Source organism: Capra hircus, chromosome 7 (genome assembly GCF_001704415.2).
Source record: "Capra hircus breed San Clemente chromosome 7, ASM170441v1, whole genome shotgun sequence".
NCBI lineage: Eukaryota > Metazoa > Chordata > Mammalia > Artiodactyla > Bovidae > Capra > Capra hircus.
This window is the reverse complement of record NC_030814.1, coordinates 86,098,472-86,126,005: the sequence shown is the minus strand read 5'-3', so window position 1 is coordinate 86,126,005 and position 27,534 is coordinate 86,098,472. Positions and strand designations below refer to the sequence as shown.

General features: G+C 36.2%; 1 protein-coding gene across 1 annotated transcript in view; it reads right to left on the bottom strand.

The window, feature by feature from the left end:
* Nucleotides 1–27,534, bottom strand: part of ADAMTS19 (ADAM metallopeptidase with thrombospondin type 1 motif 19) — a 263,593-nt gene that overhangs the window by 45,901 nt on the left and 190,158 nt on the right. Inside the window, exons 16-18 of the mRNA XM_018050709.1 lie at nucleotides 25,945–26,025; nucleotides 4,689–4,846; nucleotides 354–507 (exon numbers count right to left, since the gene is read on the bottom strand). Coding sequence (XP_017906198.1) covers nucleotides 354–507; nucleotides 4,689–4,846; nucleotides 25,945–26,025 — 393 coding nt within the window. The remainder of the gene's footprint in view (nucleotides 1–353; nucleotides 508–4,688; nucleotides 4,847–25,944; nucleotides 26,026–27,534) is intronic.

The window sequence follows — 27,534 nt, the reverse complement described above, 5'->3', positions numbered from 1 at the left end:
TCTAAATGACATAGTATCCCAAGTAAAAATAAAAGTGTATGAATATCATATAACAACCTGCATGACGTACAGGGTACCCCCCGTAAGTGTTAATATTGATGAAAAGCAATGCAGTGAGTAATCATATTGAGTGAGATATGTAACAAGTGCAAACAGCCTTTCTTTAATTCATGCCAGATTTTGCTGCAAAATAGTTCAGGCATTTAGACATGAAATGTGTTTCAAAAAACTTTCAATTTCCAATTCTTCATGGAGTTTGAAATTTTAGATAAGGGGTTATGGATCTGTCTTAACTGTCAACAGTAATTGGAAAACAGCTATTTTGGAAAGATAGATAATGAAAAATCCTTCACCTCCTCCACATGTGGCATCGCAATCTTCCCAGCCTGTGTGTGTCCACATGAAAAGGGGTTCAGGTGCTTTGGAGCTCTGATTCTCTGGAGGAGGGTCTGATGGGATGGTGTATTCATAGTGAAGACCATAATTCTGGTCTTGAAACAGCAGCACCTATAATATATATAGAAGGGTTCAAAGCAGAGGGATCAAATCAGAGCATATTCAATGTGAAGCATAAAACTAAGGATATGGATACCTTAAAATGCTTCTGGTATGGTGTGTGTGTTCCCTCCATACATAGTAGATTTGTGACCTATTGCTTAAATGCTGAAACTGTCCTACTTCTGTAAACACTGGAATTATACACTTAGCTCTGAGCTAATGATGGTATGAAAAAATAGCCCATTTGAATGAGGTCAGAGATACCATGTTATTTTCTCCCAAGTCAATGGGCTACACAGTCTTCCAAAGCATGGTACACGTATGAGATGACTTTAGTAGGGGGGACAGGGACATGTGCCCTATGTAACATCAAGATATAACCCACAATCCGGTATCAAATGAAGCCTTTTCACTCATATTTTTCTAATATGAGTGATAAGTCCCTGTGTCAACAGAGGAAGAGGACAGAAGACTTTGGGAGTCATTTCACTCCATAAGGGGAAGAGAACTTCTAAGCCAATTGGAGAACAAGAATATTATTCCATGTATGCTTACAGTTAAGCTTTAATTTTGGCAAGGTTACTTACTTTTCATTTACAGTAAAGATCATTTCCTTTGAAAAGAAATTTATGTTAAAAACTTTTAAAGGCAAAGTAACTTAATAATGGTACAGTTATGTACATGTATGTAAACAGTATACATATGTAAACAGTATAAATCATGATGGTTGAACTGTGGGTTACACTGGACTAAATCATAAGCAGTAACCATGTCTGTGATGTTATCCCATAGTACACAATATCAAGCTTAGAACTGTACCATCGTGTATGGTACAACCATACATATTTTAAATGAAAGAAAAATACATGAAATATACTCATTTAAAATAAAAGAATGAATGAGAATATATGTTTCTTTATAAATTCATTTCCATCAAATATGTCAAACAAGCCCTTGGGATATATGACGTCTATGGATCTGAGGATTTATGGAACAGTGAAAGTGGCTCAGTTGTGTCTGACTCTTTGAGACCCCACGGACTATACAGTCCATGGAATTCTCCAGCCCAGAATACTGGATTGGATAGCCTTTCCCTTCTCCAGGGGATCTTTTCAACCCAGGGATCAAACCCAGGTCTCCGGCTTTGCAGGCGGATTCTTTATCAGCTGAGCCACAAGGGAAGCATCTATATAACATGATGTGATATATAAATAAATATATATATATTTTAAATTTTATTCAAATATTAGATAATTTTGATATTTAATCTATATCAAGGTAGTTGTAATGATAGGTTATAGAGTTAACATTTAATGGGGAAAAAAAGGAGTTCAAGGTTAATTTTTTTAACTTTTTTTCCTTAAGATTTTGCCTCAGTATGTTAACAGAAATACTATGACACATTTTAATATGTGGATTGAGGAATTAGTATGATGGCATTATGAATCAACTAGATCAACAATAAAAATAATACTTTTAAAAGTCACATATATGTAACATGTTGAATACTGATTGTAAGCACATTACAGTGTTTGTTTTGACTTTGAATATCTCATTTCATGTTGCTAGTGATTTTTCAGCTCAATAAGCTAAAAAAAAGGGAGAGATGAAGTCACCTTGTTTATGAACAGGACCAGACAATTACATGATTTTTAAATAGATGAAATGAACATATAAATAAGTTATTTGTCAACTTATTTAATTACATGAAAATGTATCTATTTTTCTTAAAAGACTACCTTTTCATTAATAGGACATTTGATTGTCCTTGAACATCTAATTCCATTAAAATAAAGACATTAGTTACTAAATCATTAGCTCCTTCTTAAACCATCTGAATTTGGCAGTATTCTTTGCAAGAAGGAAAGTTACAGCTGAGGGGCTCATACTGAAGCATGGCACAGAAGGTATTGCCTTTTAAAGTTCAGTACCGGCTTTCAATCTGTAATAGTCATTAAAGAAAAATATCTTTAGAAGTGCAGTTTCCTTTGGATTACTGAATAAATCCAGGTCACATAGATGCCTTCTTTTAGACATAGTTCACTGACTTTAATTATGTTTCATGCTTCCAGGAAAAACCTTGGTAATTACCAGTCAGATTAAGGATTCTGCAGCAAGGAAACTCCCTCTGCCCAACAGTAAGGTCTCACATACAGTTTTAAAATTTTGAATTAGAGGCTCACTGAAAGAGCCTCAGTCTTGTCCCATAAAAATATGTAGGTTACCCTCATGTAAGGGAGGAAACATGATGGCGTTTTCAGCAACCAAATCATTAAACATATGTTTGTTGTTGATAATGTTGTTATTCTAAGTGACCCAATCATGGAAAGAGCCAGATATTGGTCATATGATGTTTGTTTAGTCATTTTTCCCCCTCTCTCCAGATGGCAGAGGGCACAGAGTGGAGTTTCCAATTCAAATTACAGGATCCAAAGTAACTGTGGGGAGATGAACAAAAACATTATTTAAAGTGTATGCCTAATTATGATCCAAAGCTCTTGGGTATAAAGAACTTAGGTTTGATCTTTGTATCAGGAAAGGCAGCATAGAAGATGGATTAACATCTAATTTATTCAAAGCAGGGAAACCTGGAGTGCTGCAGTCCATGGGGTCGCAGAGCCGGACATGACTGAATCACAACAACAGAATAACTTACTGGGAGATACTGAGCACAGTACTTAATCTTTTAAATATTTAGTGTTTTCTAAATCTGTAAAATGGAATAATAATAACACATATCACATGGTGTTATTTTGAGGATTAAATGCCATAATGAATATAAAGCACTTCTGGACAGGGTCTGCTCTCAGTGCTTGATGAATGATGTATATTATTACTATTATTCAGATTTGAACAGAAGGCCTCATGGAACTCACCTTACTCCCTTTATGCATCCCTCCCTTCATGCATTCTTGTTGGTAAAGCCTGCTGACTGCAGTTCTACAAAACATTCTTGAAATGTGGTCAGTGAACCAGTAGTAGTGGCAGACCAGTGTTCACGTTAACAAGAACAAGAACCTCAGGTGATGTGCAGGCACATTCAACTAGGGAAAAGCAAATGGGCCAATGAGATTTGAACCTCTGGTGCCTAGACTGGCAACACAGATGTCTCCAGCTGAGGACAAATTCAACTTAAACTGTTTGGAGATACTAAACAATGTGGGACATCACACTCCAAATAAACAGTCAGTTGACTGTGTTTTACAGTTGTTTTTATGTGTGGACTCAGATGCTGAAGTGTGTGAATCTCCGACTCTGCCACCAGAATGAAAAGCACACTAGCTGTGTAGTCAGTCCTCTGGCTCCTGAGTCATCAGCACTGAATGCCATGATCAAGGACAAAGGGGGCATGTGAACCTGCCACCCCATGGCTGCAGAGCCCCAGCGTCCTGACTTGTTTGCTCCAATAGTCTTCTGCTACATGGTAAAGAAACTTATTATCCCAAACATTTAAGTTATCATAATTCTTTACAGGAATCACTTAACCTAGTAAGAACACAAGGGGGTAATGGGAAGCCTTGTTAAATATTTATCAGGTTTTTTCCCCAGGGACCAATATCATTTTTCTCAAGGGTATTTTATATAGATTCAGGTGGTACCCATTTCACAGATGTATGAAATGCGACAGTTTGCCATGCAAGCATGGATGCTAAGTTGCGTCAGTCGTGTCCAACTCTTTGCAACCCTAGGGACTGTAGCTGGCCAGGCTCCTCTGTCCGTGGAATTCTCCAGGCAAGAAAACTGGAGTGGGTTGCCATGTTCTCCTCCAGGGGATCTTCCTGGCCCAGGGATCAAACCTGTGTCTCCCGCATGTGCAGGCGGGTTCTTTACCACTAACAGCACCTGGGAAGCACTCTAATCTTTACAGACATCTACTCTGATTAGTAAACATATGCTTTTAGGGAAAGAGGAACCTTACTGCCTGCTAGTTTACCTCGACTGTGGGCTGAGAATTCTCTAAAACACCATGTCCCTTTTTAAAATGTAAAATTTTCTTTTAAAGTTAAAAATTTCCACTTTTAGCCATCTTGACATCAAACACACACAAAAAACCCCCTAAAATCCCACCTCTTAAGTAACTTTAAGTATCTATTTGACAATCCAAATTTGGAAAAAAGAGAAAGCATAGTGGGAATGTCCTTTGTCATAGGAAGCTGATTATGCAACGTTATGGATTCATTCCCTCATACCAGGAGGTGTAACGGTGTTGTAGTAGGACCTTTGGCAGAGATCTTCTCCCAGAGGCCTCGTCTTACATAATGGACAGTAGTTCCTGCTATGTTGAATGCTCCAGAGTGTTCAATCTTCCAGTCACTGTTAATAGACTGTTTTTCAGTGTCTCGGAGAGCTATAAAGAGGTTATAAAATATTAGGAGATTAGCAAGTCAGCATCATTAATCACTGTCCTTTTTGCATGATTTTGTTAAAAGCATTTTGTGCATTTCTAAACTAAATGGTCAATACTTCCTGAAGTAAAATATGAGGCATCTCCACTTTGGGAAAATCTATAATCACAGCAAATGCCACAGGAAATTCTCCTTCTCTCCTAAAGCTGCCCACCACCATACAGTCACATTTATCTTTGTCTCCTCAAAACTTCCATTGAACACTTGATGTCTATAACCTTATTTTGTCCTGTAGTCATTTATTCTTTAACATATTAAGGTTAGAGGTGCCCGTGTTGTCTGTGCAATGATTCTATGAACAACGTGAGGGCTAGTACGACATCTTACACGTGCTCTGTAACTCCCATGCCACCCACGAAAACGGTGTGATGACAGAAAGATCATTAAATAGCATGCTAACTAACAGCTCAAAATAAGAGTTATGTTCAACACAAAACAATTCAAATATAATGTGTTAGTTTTAAAAACAGAACTCAAGACCTTTTAGTATTCCTAGTTTGTGATTTACTGTGTACAAGGATATAAATGCTAGTTCTTACCCATAAACAGCCATCATTTATGTGAATTATACAGAATGATTTTGTTTACCTATAATTTTTCTCTTTCTCTCTTTTGACTTAATTTGTGCTGCAACTTAAATAAGATCCATAACATGGAAATAAGATGCTATGATAATCATTTAAAATTAAGGATTCCTTCTATTTTTTTTACAAATGACTTTATGTTTTATTTAAGCTTTCAGAAACTCTCATATAATTGAATCTCTTTCAAAAACATTTACATGAAGATTCACTGAAAGCTTTTATGTCATAATTCTATGAAAATGTTCTGATAAATTAAGCTGGTAAATCTTCCCAAATATTATTTGCTCTAATCTCTATTTATTGAATACTTGAGGATTTTTCAACTTTTTCAATATTGTGAATAATACTCAGATAAATATACTATACACTAATTATTTGTATATCTGAATATTTCCCTTCAATAGATACCCAGCTTTGGAATTCAGAGTAAAAAAACTGAACATTTAAAGATTTGAAAAAACAATTTCAAATTGATTTTCATAAAGTTTGCATAAATTTATGCTTTCATAACTGAAGTTATGAAAGTGTCCATTTCTGAACACCTCCTTGAAAGCACCTTTATAATAATATTTAATAATGACTAAATAATTGCTTATAAAGCATCAGCTATACATCAGGGAATATTCAAAATTCTGGGAATCCCCATATGAACAATAGAAATATGTTCTCTGGCTTCATAGAACTGATCAACTAACTGGCAAACCAGACATTAATCAAGGCATAAGTAACTATTAATAAGTAATTATAATTACACTGAATCTTGTGAGAGAGGAGTCAGGAAAGGCTTATCTGAAGGATGTCATTTATGGAGGAGGCTAGCCAGGGGAAAAGAGAAGCACAGAAAGAGCGTTCAAAGCTGCGGGAACTACAGAGGCAAAGGTCACCAGCATGGTGTGGCGTGCAACAGGTATCAAATGTGCAGATGCCACATGTCCTAATGTGGATCATGAGCCGGTGAGCCTGGAGAGTAGGGGACAGACTGGCTTTACAGGCTGTGTTCATTTTTAGAAGAATTTTTTTCCTAAGAAAAAAAATATAAGCTATAAGATTTCAAACAATATTGTGCAGAAAATGGACTTGCATAGGACACATTTGTATAGAGAAGACAGGATATCACACTAACACAGTATCCCATTGGAAAGTAATAGTGGCTTGACTTAAGACAGGAGAACGTATGAAGAGGAATTCAAGAGTGAAACGGATAAGACAGGCTGATGACTTGGTTGCCCTGGGTGAAAGGAAGTGTCGGGGCTGATGCCAGATTTCTAGTATGAGAAACAGTAGTTATAATAGCACATAGATAGGAAAGACTAGAAAAATAAATGATTGAGGAGAAACATCAGGAGTTGAATTTTGAACAATCTAGATTTCTTTTTTAAAAAAATCTCTTTTTTGCTATTGAGGCTAAAGATGTTTCTCATTTGCTTATTATTTATCTGCCTTTCAAATTTAAAATAATTTAATAAATCATACATTATCTGTTTTTTTCTGGTCAACTAAGAGATTTTCTGGTGTTTATATTTCCATTATTATGAACACTATATTAATAAAAGTATTAAAATTTTACCTCAATTTCTACCAAATAATATTTTTCCTACATACTACATATAAGGGGTAATGTTTTTGATGAAATATTAAGCATATATATTTTTAGATGTATGAAAACTATTTAAGTATTAATTTTACCTTGAATTTTAAATGTGAAAAGGAAATATGCTGCCAGAAAACTCTCAACACCTTGCAAATAGCTTTTACCAGCTACAAATAGACATACTTCTGATAATGCTAGATTGATTAAAAGTTAATGATTTTGCCTAAAAGTTAAAGTATTTCCTTGTATTTCTCTAAGGTCTATTAAATATTCTGAGAGTCTTTTCAGTCTAAATTTGTACTAACAGCCAGTATAACTTCATTCTTTTTCCTGTCTTTCAATATATTCAAGGCACTATTATAAAATATTTCCTGAAAATCTCTAATAAAAATGCCTTAAAAACTTTTTGTGGTAACTAAAGCATCATATTGAGACTCAACTGGTCTTCTGGAATTCAGCATCCCCTCTTTCCTGAAATGCCACACGGATGTACTTGAAAGTCCACACAACTTATGACCTTAACAGCAACCCCATAGGCAGATTCAATGTTCTGGGTGAGTAGTGTTTCTTGGCTTTTCAATTCATCAGCTTTAAAAATGTGTTTTCTAGAAAATCTATATCTGGCCAAATCTAAATAACTGGTGCTTCACTCTCTCTCCCATTGTAAACAACCAGAAAAGTAGACAACATATGAAACAATTGTTTCAATGGACAACGGAGAACAGATTCCCTAAGAGCAGGAGACCAAAGGCAGCCTCTAAAATTACTTGACTTCTGCCTGACGATGTTTACCAGACCCTAAGGAAAATCAGTCCTGGATATTCACTGGAAGGACTGATGCTTAAGCTGAAGTTCCAATACTTTGGCCACCTGATGAGAAGAACTGACTCATTGGAAAAGATCCTGATGCTGGGAAAGATTGAAGGCAGGAGGAGAAGGGGATGACAGAGGATGAGAGGGTTGGGTGGCATCACTGACTCGATGGACATGTGCTTGAGCAAGCTTTAGGAGTTGGTAATGGACAGGGAAGCCTGGCATGCTGCAGTCCATGGGATCGCAAAGAGTTGGACATGACTGAGTGACTGAACTGAACCACGCAGAGGGGTAACTCCAGCAGCAGAGCACAGATAACAAGGGCTTGAGCAAGATGAGGACACAGAGAAAGGAGTAAAACTGACTAAGGCAGCTGGAATCTGTTTTATGGAGTACTGGAGAAGAGGGAGTGATACAAAGATGAGCTTCAAACTATTTCATACACTGACATGGTGTGAGGGACATAACCTAGAGCATCTCCTTTATTTACACTTGCTGTAGAGACCTTTATCCATATTTAACCTGTCACAGCCTTCTATACTCTCACTGGCTGCACTTAACCATCAGCCCTTTCATTTACCAATTCATATTACTGTTTTAGAGCTCTTAAAAGTCTTTTCCACTTTTGTTTCCTTTGGAGCTTTCTTTAACCTTGTAAGTTTATGTAATGGCATGATGGAAAGAAATGGGAATAAGTGGGTACCTGGCAGAGTTTTGGGAGAACATAGGGAATATGCAAAGTGGGGTACCTTGTGGTTTGTGTCAAGTGTATGCTATTTCAAAATTTTCTTTTTGTTTCCTATTACAGAATTTTGACTACCTTCTAACTCTTAAAACACTATTAACATCAAGAAGCTTTATATTATACCAAGTATTGACAACTTAAAGCTCTACAATAGAACTTTTTAGAGCCACTCTAAAATAACTCTTTCATTTGTTTCATCCTTCACTACCAAAAATCTTTGTGGCAGAAACTGTCATTGTAGTTTAAAGGAGAATGATCTCAATTTACTTGCACTATTCTTTCTGAATCTTGTGTTTCTGTAAATCCTAAACATTACATCCTTTAACTGCTGATTGGAGGTTTAGTGACTAAGTCGAGTCTGACTCTTGCGACCCCACGGACTGTAGCCTGCCAGGCTCCTCTGTCCATGTTAACTGCTGATTATTACTAAGTTCTTAAGTAACAAGAAAATGCATTTTTTTTCTAAAAGTTCTAGTATTTTTCAAGAAAACAAATAGAGCCATTAACAAACAAAATGCATTTTTCCCCCTAGGATGCGGTAATTAGAAAAAACAACCAAAACATAAAATACAATTATTACAAAAGCAAAACAAACAAAAATCTGCAGAGGTGTCCCTTTGAGCCTGAAACTCAATACTAAGCTGCAAATAAGTGGAGTGAGATTCCTCAAGCTTGGGAAAAGACTAACTACCTAGAACCTATAAACTGCACACCTCCTGGAGCATGTGTAGGGCTGTAAAACATGCATCTTTTGCTATCAGTGAAGAGATCTTACTGAACATATAGACTATTCAGAGGAGAACCTAGGAAGGCTGGCAAGTTAGAAATGAAGTTGGATGAGTCCTAGAATTAAGGTTCCCTGAAAAGAGAGGATAGGTACAAAAATTATTTGAAGACATAATGCTCAAAATTTTTCCAAATTTTATATAAACCATTAGCCTACAGATCTGAAAAGTACACTGGAACTGAAATAGGATAAGTGCAAAGAAAGCCATACCAAGGCACAACATATTCAAACTGCTAGCACCCAATGATAGGGAGAACAATCTTAATTGGCCAGAAAAGAAACAGGAATATTGGATATAGGGGGGGAAAGATGTAAGAATTCCCTGGATACACCATTGGGACTAATGCAAGGAAACAATCTTTAAAGTGAAAAAAAAAAAAAAAACCAACACAAAATAGTGAATATAGTGAAAATGTATTTCAGATATGAAGGCAAAGTAAACTGTCAGAAAAACAAAATCTAAGAAATATTGCTGCCAGCAGACTTGCTTGACAAGAAGTATTAAAGGAGGTTCTTCAGGCTTAAGGAACATGGTTCAGATGGAAACAGGTTTCTAAGTGAAGGTATGAAGAATGTTGGTGTTGACAAATGTACAAAAATATGAGAACAATTTTTTCACTAATTCTTTTTCACATAATTGACTATTTGAAACATAAATGGTTAGACTGTATTTTGGTGCTGAAAGCAAATATAGAAATAAATTGATTATATAAAATGTAGAAATAAAATGTATAATAGCACAAAGAAAGGGAAGGAAGCAAGTAAAGAGAAGTACAGTGTTTTAAGGAACTTGCATTATATGTAAAGTGATACAATATAATCTGAAGGGAGACAATAATAAGTTAAAAATCCATATGGTAAATCCTAAGCAACAAATGAAAATATAAAACATGAACTATATGCAGCTAATAAGCAAATAAAGGAGACTAATGGAATACTGAAAAATATTCCAACAAGAAGTCAGATAAAGAGAAAAAAGAAATAAAAAGGAATGGAATACACAGAAAAATTCAATACGTCCATAATTACATTCAAATGTATTTTGAATATTAAAGGAAAGAGATTTTCAGGCAACAGAGAAAAAAAGGATTAGCTATTCAATTTGCAAGAATGTACTTTTTTGGTAGGGGGAACTACTCTGGTGGCTCAGATAGTAAAGAATCTGCTGCAATGCAGGAGACCTGTGTTCAGTCCCTGGGTGGGGAAGATCCCCTGGAGAAGGGAATGGCAACCCACTCCAGTATTCATGCCTGGAGAATTCCATGGATAGAGAAGCCTGGTGGTCTACAGTCCATGGGGTCACAAAGAGTTGGACATGACTGAGTGACTAACACTTTAAAAATAAAAGATAGGGAGCTTAAACCTAAAAGGAAAGAAAGAAGCACTCAATACTAAAAAAACAAAATGTATCATCTATATTAATATTAGATAGCATGGACTTCAGGGCAAGGAATATTCTGAGATCAAAAGAGAATTTTTAAAATGTCATTTAAACATAAATTACTCTAAATGTAAACTATTAAATGACATCTATAACTTATTAAGGCAATTATATAATCCTAAGTGTATCACAGAACATCAAAATACATGAAGCAAAAACTGACATAAGTGGAAGGAGATACAGAAAAATCCCCAACTTTAATCAGAGAGTTCAATAGTTCTTTTTCTTTAGTTGATAAAAGTAGAGAATCAATAAGAACATAGAACACCTGAGACAAAAATAGAGCAAATGGAGCCAAATGATATTAGAGAAGAATCAGCAATTGCAGAATATGATCTTTTTCAAATATAAGTGAAACATTGACCAATATAGGCCTTAGGCCATGAAACAAGCCTCAGTTGAAATCATACCCAGAACAACTGACCCTTGGAAAACAGGCATGTGAGCTGCGTGGGCCACTTATATGTGGATTTTTTTCAAGGCTAAATACTTCACTACCACGTGATAACCATCCCTGCCTCCTCTGTTGGTTGAATTCACAAATGTTGAATTGAACCCAGATAGAGAGAAATGGCATTTATGGAGGAAAAGTCTATATGGAGGTCTGACTATAAATTATACTTGGATTTTCGGCTTTGTGAAGGGGAGGGACCCTCAGCCCCCGTGTTGTCCAAGGGTCAACTGTAAATTCTCTTTAGACACAGATTTAACTGGAATCAATAACAAAACACCTATTAGAAAATGTACAAATATTTGGAAATAAAAAATATATTTACAAATTACCCACGTGTCAAAGAAGAAATCACAATGGTAATTCCAGAATATTTTAAACTAAAAGCAGGACCTATAAAAATTGTGGAATGCAGCTATAGCAGTGCCTAGACAGAAAAACTGTCATATTCGCAAAGAAAAAAGGACTAAAATCAATTACCTGAGTTTCTACCTTAAAATGGTATTTACAACAGCAATTTAAACCTAAAGTAAGCAAGACGAAAATAAGACCGGAAGTCAATTGAATAGAAAGCAGATTAACAATAGATGCAATTAATAACACTAAAAATGGGTTATCTCAAAAGTGCAAAAGCAGACAAAACTCTGATTAAGAAAAAAGACAAATTAATATCGGAAACGACAGGAGAAATACTGTTATAATACTTACACACACTGTAGTGTAATAAGGACATAATATAAACAAATTCAAGACAATAAATCTGATAGGATAAGTTAAATGTATTAGTTTTCTGCAGACACCAATTAACAAATCTGACGCAAGAAAAAAAGAATATCTGGATAGTTATAAACACACACACACACACACACACACACACACACACACAAACACAAAAGAAGTTAGGTTTGGGGATTATAAAACCTTCCCAGAAAGGAAACATCAATGCTCAAATATATAAGGAAAAAAGAATACCAATTTTAATATAATATTTACTGTAAAATAGAAGAGCAAGGGCGGACTGTTCTCCAAATTTACTAAAAATGCTATTTTTCTTAAGGTAGATAATAAATACTAACATCTACATACAGTTTCCATTATAACTAACCTATTGGTTAGGAATATTGATTGTCTATTTTATTTTCTAGCGAGTTTTAAAATTTTCATTTAAAATTATATTTACTTCTTTAAATACAAATTTAGCCAACTTTTGTTAATTCTTATTTTTAAATTCCTCCTTTATATATTTAAAAACATTGCCATAATATTTTTTTGCTTTCTGTATATGATACAAATATATATGTCTGATTCTGCTCTCCCTTATTTTTTAATGTGTTTTGCTTATGATGTCTATTTCCTTCTGTATTTCCTAAACATTTTTTTTAAAACTATAAAATTGTATTTGTTGAACTTTATAGAATTCTTTTGAGGCCTCATTTAAAGGTGACTTATCTTCAAAAAGGACTTGCATTTGCACATACCAGCCACCTTGGTAACCTCATTAAAAGAAATGTCTTGAGGATTTTGGACTTCATAGAGTAAACTGGTGCTAGAAATCCATAGGAAAATTTACTTTGGTTTGCAAATGCTGAGGAAAGTAGCTTTTCTACCTTCACTCAGTGCCAAAGTTACTACAGACACATTTCTTGATTTTTCTCCTTTTGTGGTACAAAGGAAACATACACAGGGTGTCTCCTCATACTGAGCTCACACTGAGTTTGTAAAATCTTTGGGGTCCCCCTTTACACAGAGGTCTTGAGTTTCTACTTTGTAAAGATCCTGGGCTTTGTCTTCTGTCCAGTTCCTGCTGGCTCTCAACGTCTAAACTGATCACCAGGATTAAGCATAAGTAGGGCTTCAGTCAGCCTTATACTCTGGCTTCCTGTTCTCATTTTGTTTCTGGCAGGTGAGGGATCCTAACGTCTTTCCAGTTCAGAGGTAAATTTAAAAAGTGTTCCTTTTTTTCCCCCCCTCTCATTCTGTACTCTGTTCAACATTTTAAAGTGTTTTCAGTGAGAATTTTTCCCACAGTTGTTGTTGTACATTTTCCTGATAGCACACCTCTATGAAAACTACAGATCAATTATCTTCATGAATAATAATACAAAAATCCTCAACAAAACACTAGCTTCTGAACCAAATTCAGAAGCACAAAAGGCATCTAAATCAAAAAGGAGGAATTAAAATTATTTTTGTTTGCAGATGATATATGTATAAACCACTAAAGATTTTGCAAAAAACTCATTAGAAATAATGAATAAATTCAGTAAAGTAGCAGGATATAAAAACACAAAAAGCAGTTGCATTTCCACACACTAATAATGAACAAAGGAAGTCAAGAAAAGATTTCTATTTATAGTACCATAGCATCGTAAAGAATTAAATACTTGGGAATTAACTTTACTGAAGAGGTGACTATGTATACAGTGAAAACTAAAAAACATTTCTGAAAGAAATTAAAGAAGATAAATAAATGAAAACACATCTCAGATTCATAACTTAGAAGACTTAATATTGTTAAGATGTCAGTATTATCCAAAGTGGCCTACAAATTCAGTGCAATCCCTATCAAAGTTTTGCTGGCTTTTTGTGCAGAAATTTAAAAAAATCTATCCTAAAATTTATAGGGACTCTCAGGAGACTCTGAATAACTTAAAAAACCTTGAAAAATAGAAACAAAGCTGGAGACTCACACTTCCTGATTTCAAAACTTACTAGAAAGCTACAGTAATCAAAACCTGTGTTACTGGCATAAAAACAGACATACAAATCAATGGAATAGAACAGAGATCCCAGAATTAAACCTTCACATATATGGCCAAATGCTTTCTACATGGGTGCCAAGATCATTCAATGGAGAAAGGACAGTCTTTCAACCAGTAGTGCTAGGAAAACTGAGTATCCACATGCAGAAAATTGAAGTTGGACTCTAATCCTACATATAACATTTAACTCAAAATGGATCAAATTTCTAAATGTCAGATCTAAAACTATAAAAGTCTTACAATAAAATAAAAGGCAAAGGCTCCACAACATTGAATTTGACAATGATTTCTTAGACATTGCACCAAAGGGACAGAATATAAAAGAAAAACAGACAAACTACATGAAAATTGAAAACTACATGAAAAGACACTATTAACAGAGTAAAACCCCACAAATTGGGAGAAAATATCTGAAAATCAATCTGATAAAGAGATTCAGATCCAGAATATACAGAGGAAAAAAACTGATCAAAAACAACAAAAAAATCAAACAGCCTAAATAGAAAATGGGCAAAGACCTGAACAGATATTTCTCCAAAGAAGTTATACAAAGCCAACAAGTGCATGAAAAGATAATCAACGTCACTTATTATTAGAGAAATACAAGTCAAATCCTGAATAAGATAACACTTCTTAGCTATTAGGATGGCTACTATATTGTCACCCTGCTTATTTAACGTATATGCAGAGTACATCATGAGAAACACTGGACTGGAAGAAACACAAGCTGGAATCAAGATTGCCGGGAGAAATATCAACAACCTCAGATATGCAGATGACAGCATCCTTATGGCAGAAAGTGAAGAGGAACTAAAAAGCCGCTTGATGAAAGTGAAGGAGGAGAGTGAAAAAGTTGGCTTAAAGCTCAACATTCAGAAAACGAAGATCATGGCATCTGGTCCCATCACTTCATGGGAAATAGATGGGGAAACAGTGGAAACAGTGGCTGACTTTATTTTTTGGGGCTCCAAAATCACTGCAGATAGTGATTGCAGCCATGAAATTAAAAGACACTTACTCCTTGGAAGAAAAGTTATGACCAAGCTAGATAGCATATTCAAAAGCAGAGACATTACTTTGCCGACTAAGGTCCATCTAGTCAAGGCTATGGTTTTCCCTGTGGTCATGTATGAATGTGAGAGTTGGACTGTGAAGAAGGCTGAGTGCTGAAGAATTGATGCTTTTGAACTGTGGTGTTGGAGAAGACTCTTGAGAGTCCCTTGGACTGCAAGGAGATCCAGCAATCCATTCTGAAGGAGATGAACCCCGGGATTTCTTTGGAAGCAATGATGCTAAAGCTGAAACTCCAGTACTTTGGCCACCTCATGCAAAGAGTTGATTCACTGGAAAAGACTCTGATGCTGGGAGGGATTGGGGGCAGGAGGAGAAGTGGATGACAGAGGATGAGATGGCTGGATGGCATCACGGACTCGATGGACATGAGTCTGAGTGAACTCTGGGAGTTGGTGATGGACAGGGAGGCCTGGCGTGCTGCGATTCATGGGGTCACAAAGAGTTGGATACGACTGAGCGACTGAACTGAAGTGAACTGAACTGAACTATTAAAATAGAAAATGTGTTGGTGAAGATATGAAGAAACTGGAACCGTTGTAACCTGTTGGTAGAAATTGCAAATTGTGTGGTAACTCTGGAAAATGTTACATAGTTTCTAAAAAAATTAAAAATAAAATTAGTCTATGATCCAAGAATTCTACTTCTGGGTATATACTCAAGAGAATGAAAAGCCAGGTCTTTAAGAGATATTAGTATATCCATATTCATAGCAACATTATTCACAATAGCTAAAAATGTGAAAGCAAGCCACGAATACATGAATAAATAAGTAGATAAGCAAAAGGTGTTTTACATATATGTATATATATATGTATATGTATATATAAACATACATACATATATATGTACAGACATTGGAACAATAGCCTTTAAAAAGATGGGAATGTTGACTTATGCTACAGTATAGCTAAATATTGAGGGCATTATGGTAAAGGATATGTCAGTCATAAAAGGACATTTATGATGTGATTCCATACGTATGAGATACATAGAGTGGACAAATTCATGGAGATAGAAAAGCAAGATGGAGGTTACCAGGGACTGGGAAGAGAGGAGAATGGGGAGTTACTATTAAAGGGTACAGAGTTTCAGGTTTACGAGATTAAGAGTCCTGGAGATGGATGGTGGTCGCTGTACAACATAGTGAATGTACTCACTACCATCAAACCATACACTTAATATAGGTCAGATGTCAATTTTGTTATATGTATTTGCCACAATTTTTTTAAAAAGGGTTTTAAGGGGAATAAAGATATTCATGTTGGAATCCCTGGAACCTATGAATTCTATCTTATATGGCAAATAAATAACATTGCAAATATGGTTAAATTAAGGGTCTTCAGATGGGGAGATTTTCCTGGATATTACCATAGTGGGTCTAAAATGCAATCACATGTAGCTTTTTAAGAGGAAGGAAGAGTGGAACACAGACAAAGAAGAGAAGGCAATGATTTTAGGGAGGTACGTACTGAAGTGCTACGGTCAAAGGAAAAGAATGCAGGTAGCAGAGAATCTGGAAGGGATCAGGACTGAATGCCACCCGAGAAACTTCAAAGAGAGCATGGTTTTGCAGACACCTTGATTTTTGGTCCAGTAAAACTGACTATGGCCTCCAGAACTTTGGCAGAATTACACTCCTCTCATTTTAAACCACCAAGGTTGTGGTAACAGTCACAACAGTCATAGGACACAGATACATTGACTATAATGGGAAAACTAAAAAAGAGGTTTCTGCACAGATGAAAATGCAATTTTTGATTTAGACATTATTTCTGAGGTGTACATGAAAATTTGATAATTTACATCAAATAAAAATGTAAAGAATGGAGCAAAACGTGATTCCTGAGAGAGATAGCATAGCAGAGAATACAGCAGGGCCCAGGCTTGAGCCCCACAGCATGGGAACACTGGGAAATTATGTGGAGACTGAGAATCCAACCAAAGAGGGCATTTGCTGACTTTGATCTGTTAAGGACAGACAAAAAAAAAAAAAAAGAAAAACCGGAGTAGCAACACTCATATCGGAGAAAATAGACTTTAAAATAAAGGCTGTTACGAGATAATAGGAAACTAGATTAAGATCAAGGGATTAAGAACATATAACTATTGTAAATATATATGCACCCAACATAGGAGCAGCTCAATATATAAGGCAACCACTAACAGTCAAAGCTATGACAAACCTAGACAGCATATTAGAAAGCAGAGACATTTCTTTGCCGACAAAGGTCTGTATAACGAAAGCTACGGTCTTTCCAGTAGTCATGTATATATGTGAGAGTTGGGACTATAAAGAAGGCTGAGTGTTGAAGAATTGATGCCTTTGAACTGTGGTATTGGAGAAGACTCTTGAGAGTCCCTTGGACCGCAAGGAGATCAAACCAGCTAATTCTAAAGGAAATCAATCCTGAATATTCATTGGAAGGACTGATGCTAAAGCTGAAGCTCCAGTACTTTGGCCACCTGATATGAAGAGCTGACTCATTAGAAAAGAACCTGATGCTGGGAAAGATTGAAGGCAGGAGGAGAAGGGGATGACAGAGGATGAGATGGTTGGATGGCATCACCGACTCAGTGGACATGAGTTTGAGCCAGCTCCAGGAGATGGTGTGCTGCAGTTCATGGGGTCGCAAAGAGTCGGACACGACTGAGCAACTGAACAACAGTCATAAAAGGGGAAACTGACAGTAACACCATAATAGTGGGGGATTTTAACACCTCCTTTATATCAATGGACGGATCATCAAGAGAGAAAATCAGTAAGGAAACATAGGCCTTAAATGACAGAATGGACTGAACAGACTTAATTGATATAAAGCAGTCCATCCAAAAGCAGCAAAACATACATTCTTCTCACATGCACATGGAATGTTCTCCAGGATTGACCACTTGTTGGGCTACAAAGCAAGCCTGGGTAAATTTAAGAAAACTGAAATCATCTGCAGCATCTATTTCAACCACAACACTATGAGATAAGGAATAAATTACAAGAAAAAGTGCAAAAACCACAAATATATGGAGGCTAAATAATATGCTACCAAACAACAATGGGTAACTGAGTAGCCATTCTCTAACACCAGATACAAAAATAAACTCAAAATGGATTAAAGACCTAAATGTAAAACTGGATACTATAGAACTCATAGATGAAAATACATGCATTACACGCTTTGAAATAAATTGCAGCAACATCTTATTGGATCTACCTCCTACATTAATGAAAATAAAAACAAAAATAAACAGACCTAATTAAACTTAAAAGTGGAAATCATTAAAAAAAAAAAAGCCCACAGAATGGGAGAAAATATTTGCAAATGGTGTGGCTTACATAGGATTAATTTCCAAATTATGCACAGTTCATGTTGCTCAATATAAGAAAACAGTCAAAATATGGGCATAAGATCTAAATAGACATTTCCTCAGAGAAGACAAATAGATAGCCAGAAAACAAATGAAAAGATGTTTCAAAATCATTAATTATTGCAGAAATGCAAATCAAAACTATAGTGAGTTATCACCTCACATCAGTCAAAAGGGCCATCATCAAAAAGTCTACGAACAGTAAATGCTGGAGGTGTACAGAAAAGGGAGCACTTTTACACTGCTGGTGGGAATGTAAACTGGTATATCCACTATGGAGAACAGTATGGAGGTGCCTTAAAAAACTAAAAACAGAGCTATCATATAATCCTGCAATCCCATTTCCGGGCATGCATCTGGAGAAAACCAGAAATTGAAAAGATACATTCACCCTACCATTCACTGCAGCACTATGTATCATAGCCAAGATAAGGACAGCATAAAAGTCCACTGAGAGATGAATGATTAAAGACGATGTGGTGCATGCATACAGTGGAATATCACTCACTCATAAAAAGAGTGAAATAATGCTATTTGTAACACGGATGGACCTAGAGATTATCATACTCAATGAAGCATGTCAGACAAAGACAAATATGATGTGATACCACTTATATGTGGAATCTAAAAAAATGATACAAACAAATTTATTTAGAAAACAGAAACAGACTCACAGACTTAGAAAACAAACTTACAGTTACCAAAGGGAAAAGGGGGAAGGGAAGTATAAATTAGGAGGTGGCTATTAACACATACACTATTATATAAAATACATAATCAGTAAGTACCTACTGTATAGCATAGGGGCCTCTACTTAATATTCTATAATACCTTAAATGGAAAAGAAATTTGAAAAACGTTAAATATGACTGAATCACTTTGCTGTACACCTGAAACTATACAACGCTGTAAATCAACTATGTGCTGTGTGAGTTGTGCTAAATAGCTTCAGTCAAGTCTCTTTGTGAACCATAGCTTGCCAGGCTCCTCTGTCCATGGTATACTCCAGGCAAGAATATTGCAGTGGGTTGCCATGCCCTCCTCCAGGAGATCTTACCAACCCAAGTATCGAACTTGCATCTCTTACATCTCCTGTATTGGTAGGCAGGTTCTTTACCACCAGGGAGGCCCTCCTCCAGCCCTACTCCAATATTAGCTAAAAATATCATAATGTGAAAAAAGATAATATAAATATGATGTTTAAATTCTGGAAGAATAGCCTTTTGCCAGATGTGTAATATTAGATGTCAGTGAATGCCATGGCTATAAAAGAGACTTTTACATGACTTAATTAGCTTGAAATATTAATTTATAAGCAATATATATTTTGACAATATACCATTTTCTTTCATATATTTAAAAATTATTAATTGGCCTAAGTATAATAGCCGATACATTTTTTCCAGAAGCAATATTTAAAAATTTAGAAATATTTTCTCAAGCATCCAATGAAATGAAATTAGAAATGAAAAAAAAGTTACAATCAACACCACAAAATACAGAGGATCATAAGAGATTCAGCTCAGTTCAGTTCAGTCGCTCAGTCGCGTCCAACTCTTTGCGACCCCATGAATCGCAGCACACCAGGCCTCCCTGTCCATTACCAACTACTGGAGTTCACTCAGACTCACGTCCATCAAGTCTGTGATGTCATCCAGCCATCTCATCCTCTGTCTCCCCTTCTCCTCTTGCCCCCAATCCCTCCCAGCATCAGAGTCTTTTCCAGTGAGTCAACTCTTCGCATGAGGTGGCCAAAGGACTGGAGTTTCAGCTTTAGCATCATTCCTTCCAAAGAAATCCCAGGGCTGATCTCCTTGCAGTCCAAGGGACTCTCAAGAGTCTTCTCCAACACCACAGTTCAAAAGCATCAATTCTTCGGCGCTCAGCCTTCTTCACAGTCCAACTCTCACACCCATACTTGACCACTGGAAAAAGCATAGCCTTGACTAGACGGACCTTAGTTGGCAAAGTAATGTCTCTGCTTTTGAAAATGCTATCTAGGTTGGTCATAACTTTTCTTCCAAGGAGTAAGCGTCTTTTAATTTCATGGCTGCAGTCACCATCTTCAGTGATTTGGGAGCCCAAAAAAATAAAGTCTGACACTGTTTCCACTGTTTCCCCATCTATTTCCCATGAAGTGATGGGACCAGATGCCATGATCTTCGTTTTCTGAATGTTGAGCTTTAAGCCAACTTTTTCGCTCTCCTGTTTGACTTTCATCAAGAGGCTTTTTAGCTCCTCTTCACTTTCTGCCATAAGGGTGGTGTCATCTGCATATCTGAGGTTATTGATATTTCTCCCGGCAATCTTGATTCCAGCTTGTGTTTCTTCCAGTCCAGCGTTTCTCATGATGTACTCTGCATAGAAGTTAAATAAGCAGGGTGACAATATACAGCCTTGATGTACTCCTTTTCCTATTTGGAGCCAGTCTGTTGCTCCATGTCCAGTTCTAGCTGTTGCTTCCTGACCTGCATACAGATTTCTCAAGAGGCAGGTCAGGTGGTCTGGTATTCCCATCTCTCTCAGAATTTTCCACCGTTTATTGTGATCCACACAGTCAAAGGCTTTGGCATAGTCAAGAAAGCAGAAATAGATGTTTTTCTGGAACTCTCTTGCTTTTTCCATGATCCAGCAGATGTTGGCAATTTGATCTCTGGCTCCTCTGCCTTTTCTAAAACCAGCTTGAACATCAGGAAGTTCACGGTTCATGTATTGCTGAAGCCTGGCTTGGAGAATTTTGAGCATTACGTCACTAGCATGTGAGATGAGTACAATTGTGCGGTAGTTTGAGCATTCTTTGGCATTGCCTTTCTTTGGGGTTAGAATGAAAACTGACCTTTTCCAGTCCTGTGGCCACTGCTGAGTTCTCCAAATTGGCTGGCATTTTGAGTGCAGCACTTTCACAGCATCATCATTCAGGATTTGAAACAGCTCAACTGGAATTCCATCACCTCCACTAGCTTTGTTCGTAGTGATGCTTTCTAAGGCCCACTTGACTTCACATTCCAGGATATCTGGCTCTAGGTGAGTGATCATACCATCGTGATTATCCGGGCCATGAAGCTCTTTTTTGTACAGTTCTTCTGTGTATTCTTGCCACCTCTTCTTAATATCTTCTGCTTCTGTCAGGTCCAGACCATTTCTGTCCTTTATTGAGTCTATTTTTGCATGAAATGTTCCCTTTGTATCTCTAATTTTCTTGAAGAGATCTCTAGTTTTCCCATTCTGTTGTTTTCCTCTATTTCTTTGCATTGATCGCTGAAGAAGGCTTTCTTATCTCTTCTTGCTATTCTTTGGAACTCTGCATTCAGATGCTTATATCTTTCCTTTTCTCCTTTGCTTTTCACTTCTCTTCTTTTCACAGCTATTTGTAAGGCCTCCCCAGACAGTCATTTTGCTTTTTTGCATTTATAAGTGATTAGTATGAATAATTGTATACAAAAAACTGGATAACCTATAATAATGAATAAATTCCTAGAAATACGCAATGTCTCAAGACTGATTCAGGAAGAAATAGAGAGTATGAAAGGCTAATTCCCAGTAATGAAATTGATTCATTAATCAGATAATTTCCAATAAACAAAACTCAAGGACCAGATAGCTCCACAGGCAAATTTACCTAATATTTAAAGAAGAGTTTACAATTATCCTTCCCAAACTATTCCCCAAAATTTAAGAGGAAGGAACGCATCAAAATGTATTCCACGAGGCAAGTATCACCCTGATACCCAAATTAGACAAAGACCACATAGGAAAAGAAAATTACAGGTCAATATTTCTGATGAACATAGATCCAAAAATCTTCAAAAAAAGACTAGAAAATAAAATTCAACAATACATTAAAAGGATCACTACATCATGATTAAGTTAGGGCCATCTCAGAGCTGAAAGGATGGTGCAATATTCACAAATCAATATTTACCTGATACACCAGGTAAACAAAGTGAGCAATAAAAAATAAAAAAGGTCATCTCAAAAGATGCAGAAAAAGATTTCGACAAAATCAACATTTATTTAGAACAAAAAAGCTTTTAACGATGTGGAAATAGAAGACATATACCTCGATATTTAATAAGGCCAGATATGACAAAAGCACTGTCAGCATCTTACTCAGTGGTCAACAGGTGAAAGCATGTCCTCTAAAATCAGGGACAGGATAAATGCCTTCTCACCATGTTCATTCAACATAGCATGGGAAGTTCTAGCCACCATAGTCAGACACGAAAAACAATCCAAACTGGAAGAAAGAAGTAAAACTATCACTCTTTGCATATGGCGTGATCCTATATGCAAAAAATCCTACAGATGTCACCAAAATACTATTAGAACTAATACATGAATTCAGAAAAGTAGCAGAATACAAAATCAATATACAGAAATCTGTTGCACTTCTAAATACTAGTAATGCATCATCAGAAAAGGAAAATAAGAAAACAGTCCCATTTATAATTACATCAAAGAATAAAATATTTAACAGTAAATCTAACTAAGAAGGTACAAGACTTGCATTGAAGACTATATGGCATTAATGAAAGAAACTGAAGACAACAAAAGGTGATGGAAAGACAGACTGAACTCATAAACTGGAAGAATTTTTATTGTTAAAATGACCATACCACTTAAAGCAATCTACAACTTTATTGCAACCCTTGTCAAAAGACTGCTTGCACTTTCCAGAAAGTTTGGACAAATAATTCTAAAATTTGTTTGGAAACAAAAAGACCCTGAATAGCCAAAGCAATCTAGAAAGAGAGGAATAAAGCTGTAGGTAACACACATACCCTCATTTTAAATGATACTACAAAGCAGCAGTAATTAAAAGAGTCTAGTACCAAACATGGAGAAAGATAGACATTGACCAATAGACCAGAACAGAAAGACCAGAAATAAATTAATTTTTTATGGTTAATTAACCTATGACAAAGGAGACAAGAATATACATTGAGGAAGGACAGCTATTCTACAAATGGTATTGGGAAAACTGGACAATTACATGCATAAGAACCAAACTGAACTACTTTCCCACATCGTATATAGAAATAAACTCAAAATGGATTTAAGTGTTAAATTTAAGACCTGAAACCGCAAAATTCCTAGAAGAAAGCATAGGTAGTATGCTCTTTGACAGCAGTTTTAGCAATATATTTTTTGGGGGGGAGTTGTCTACTCAGGTAAGGCAAACAAAAGCAAAAATAACCAAATGGGAATATGTCAAACCAAAAATTTGTCAACAAATGAAAAGGCAGCTTACTGAATGTGAGAAGATATTTGCAAACAATATACCCTGTAAGAAGTTAATATCCAAAATATACAAAGTACTCATACAATCAACATCAAAAATCCCTAAACAATTCAGTTAAAAAGTGGGCAGAGGCTCTGAAGAGAAATTTTTTCCAAAGACATTCTGATGGTCAACAGGTACATAAAGAGATGCTGAGAATTACTAATCATCAGGAGAATGAAAATCAAAACCATGATGAAATATCACCTCACATCTGTCAGAATGGTTATCATCAAAAAAACAAAAACAAGTGTTGGCAGTATGTGGAAAAAAGAAAATCCTCTTATACTGTTGGTGGGAGTGTAATTGGTGTGGTCACTATGGAAGGCAGTAGGGAGATTCTTTAGAAAGTTAAACACAGAACTTCCATATGATCCAGCAATTTCGCTCCTAGGTATTAACTCAAAGAAAATAAAAGTACTAATTCAAAAAGGGATAAGCACCCTGATGTTCAGTGTGGCAATATTTACATTAGTCAAGATATAGAAGTATTCATTCGTCTAAGTGTCCAATGATAGATGAATAGATAAAGAAGATAGAACCTGTCATTTGTTAACAGGTTTTAGGTTGACATAGTCCCATTTGGTTATTTTTGCTTTCATTTGCCTTGCCCAGGTAGACAAATCAAAAACACACAAAAAATATTGTTAAGATTGCTGTCACAGAACTACTACCTATGTTTTCTTCTTGGAATTTTATGGTTTCAGGTCTTAAATTTAAAAATTTAATCCACCTTGAGTTTATTTCTGTATATGGTGTGGGAAAGTATTTCAGTGAGGTTTATACACACAACGGACTATTAATCATCCAAAAGAAAAAGAATTCTTGCCATTTGCAACAAATATTTAGATCTAGAGGATACTATGGTAAATGAAATAAGTCAGACAAAGAAAGACAAATACTGTATGATCTCACATACATGTGGAATTTAAAAAATGAAAACAAGCAAACAAATCAAAATAAAAAGAAACTCTTAGATACAGAGAGCAAAGGGGTGACTGCCAGAGGGAGGGGGTAGTGGGTATATGAAATAGATGAAAGGTATTAAGAGATAAAAAGCTCCAGTGATGAAATAAGCAATGCAAGTCTTATAATATACAGTATAAGGAATATGATCAATAACACTGTAATAACTTCGTTTGGGGACAGATCATTACTAGACTTATCGTGGTGACCATTTCATAATGTATGCATATGTCAGCACTATGCAGTGCACCTGAAACTATCAAAATATTATAAGCCAACTTTCCCATTTCAAAATTAAAAACAAAAAACTTTCTTCATAGATGCATATACCTGAAGTGAGGCAAAAGAGAGAACAGTCAGTTCAGTTGCTCAGTTATGTCCGACTCTTTGCGACCCCATGGACTGTAGCACGCCAGGCCTCCCTGTCCACCGCCAACTCCCAGAGTCCACCCAAACTCATGTCCATCGAGTCGGTGATGCCATCCAGCCATCTCATCCTCTGTTGTCCCCTTCTCCTCCTGCCTCCAATCCCTCCCAGCATCAGGGTCTTTTCTAATGAGTCGACTCTTTGTATCAGGTGGCCAAAATATTGGAGTTTCAGCTTCAACATCAGTCCTTCCAAAGAATACCCAGGACTGATCTCCTTTAGGATGGACTGGTTGGATCTCCTTGCTGTCCAAGGGACTCACTGTCTTCCATTAAAAGAGCAAGTCCTCTTAGTACATAGAATTTTTTTTAAGAATCCCACAAGATTTCCAAATTATAGAGTAATCAGCAAATACACACACACACACATCTATGTATACATCTGCACATGCAACAAACATGGATATGTGTATATTTATGTGTATGCATATATGAAATATATATGTGTATATGAAACAAAACATATTCAAATCCTCCAATGAGTATTTGTTCCTTAACGTGGATTAACATGAGGAAGTAATTAATAACTCCCCCCCCCCCCCGCCTCTGCTGCCAAAAAACGCATAGTCAACCACATTGCTTTTGCTCCAGGGAAGTCCCTGGGAGGGAAGGAAAAAAATTCCTACTTGACAAGAGGTGCTTCCTGGGAAATTCATATATGTAACTAGAAACACACTGACGTTCTGCTCATCACAGAACTCTCAGGGCAAGGCAGCTAAGCTTGAACTTGGATGGGCTCTGTGTCTTTACACAGGTTACCTAAATAGCTGTGTGCTGGCTTTTCTTCCACAACTTTGATTCTTCTGGCTCCAGCAGGTATCACCAGCACTTCTACATAACCTGTAAAAGTCAATAAAACATGAAATACATATTGAGTTTCTTCTAATTCTTTTTTCTTCACTGACTTTCCCTATTTTCTTTTGGTTTTGGCTTTTGATGTGATATTTCAATACCTATATAAAGAAAAAAAATCATCTATAAAAGCTGTCATAAATTCAAGTTGAGAAGTTTATTTGAGCAACACTGAGAATACAAAACTATCATGAGCAAATGGGTGACTGTATTCTATGTTAAAAAGCTTCCCAACAGCTTATGAATTATAAGGTAAGAAAAAGCACAATGGGTAGCTTGGTTAGAAACACAGTGAATCCTGGAACAGAGCAAATTAACTTAAGTTCTGCTCATGGAACTCCTGTAAATCAGAAAGTCTAGGGAGGAGGAAACATAGCTGGAGAGCATACAGATGGTGGATGTGGGTCCCTGAAATAGTTGAGTATTGGACAAGAAAGAGCAAGCCTTCCCTGGGAGATGAACAAAGGGTTTTGAAACTTGAGCCAGAGACAAGTAAGATAAGATAATTAAGTAAAATAATAAGTAAGGCCACACCAGGCAATCTGATGTCACCCTGAAAGGGATCAGATGGCAAGGAGCAAGATACAATTAGGTATTTTTTAGGAAATACATTGAGCAGTGGTTAGGAATGTAACGCCTGAAGTGAAACAAGAGAGTAAGATAAAGTTGGATAGAAGAAAAAGTACACAAAAAAGTCAAAATCAAGAGTTCATTTTCTCAGTATTTCTGTATAGCTACACATAGGTCTAATAAACATTTAATTTTCAAAGCTATTGATAAACAGGTATAAGCTAACCTCAGAGTTGTCTCCTATTGATTGATTATTCAAATTCCTGAAACTGTTGACAATTATTTGCTGTTTACCAAAAGGTAGCAGACACCCCACCTGGTGGCAGTGCCTGGGATTAGAGGTCTGTGCTTTTCCAATCAGCATTTCCAATAGAGAATAAATTTTTAGTAACACTAACTCACACAAGTACTTCCATTTTGTTACATGAATGCAGTATGCAGCAATGAAAATAGACACAAACACTTACTTCCTATTTGCATACATAAATGAGGTAAGATGATTTCTGTACTCAATGAGTGTAGAATCGAATTGGAAAGATAAGACACAAATATCTTACACAAAAATGAGTTAAATAAAGCTTTCAAAATTAAGCTTAGAAGATCATATTCAAAATAAAACGGCTAATTTTCCAATGAAGAATGTAAATTAAAATTGTTTAAACCATCCCCCTTATCTGATCACATCACCACTCAGAAGTTTTGCTGCTATTTTAACTCAGAAGTGGGATTTCAGCACGCCCCCCTGCCCCGCCTCTGCCCCATTTTAAGTGGTTCTATACATTACTGATGTTTGAGTAACACTGGCACCAGTAGGGATCACAATGGTTCAGAAAAGAGAATGTTTCATATAGTCAAGGAGAGCTTCATAAAGAAGCAAAAAGATTAACCGTCTTTGAAGAATGGATAGGATTTGGATATACAAGTGAC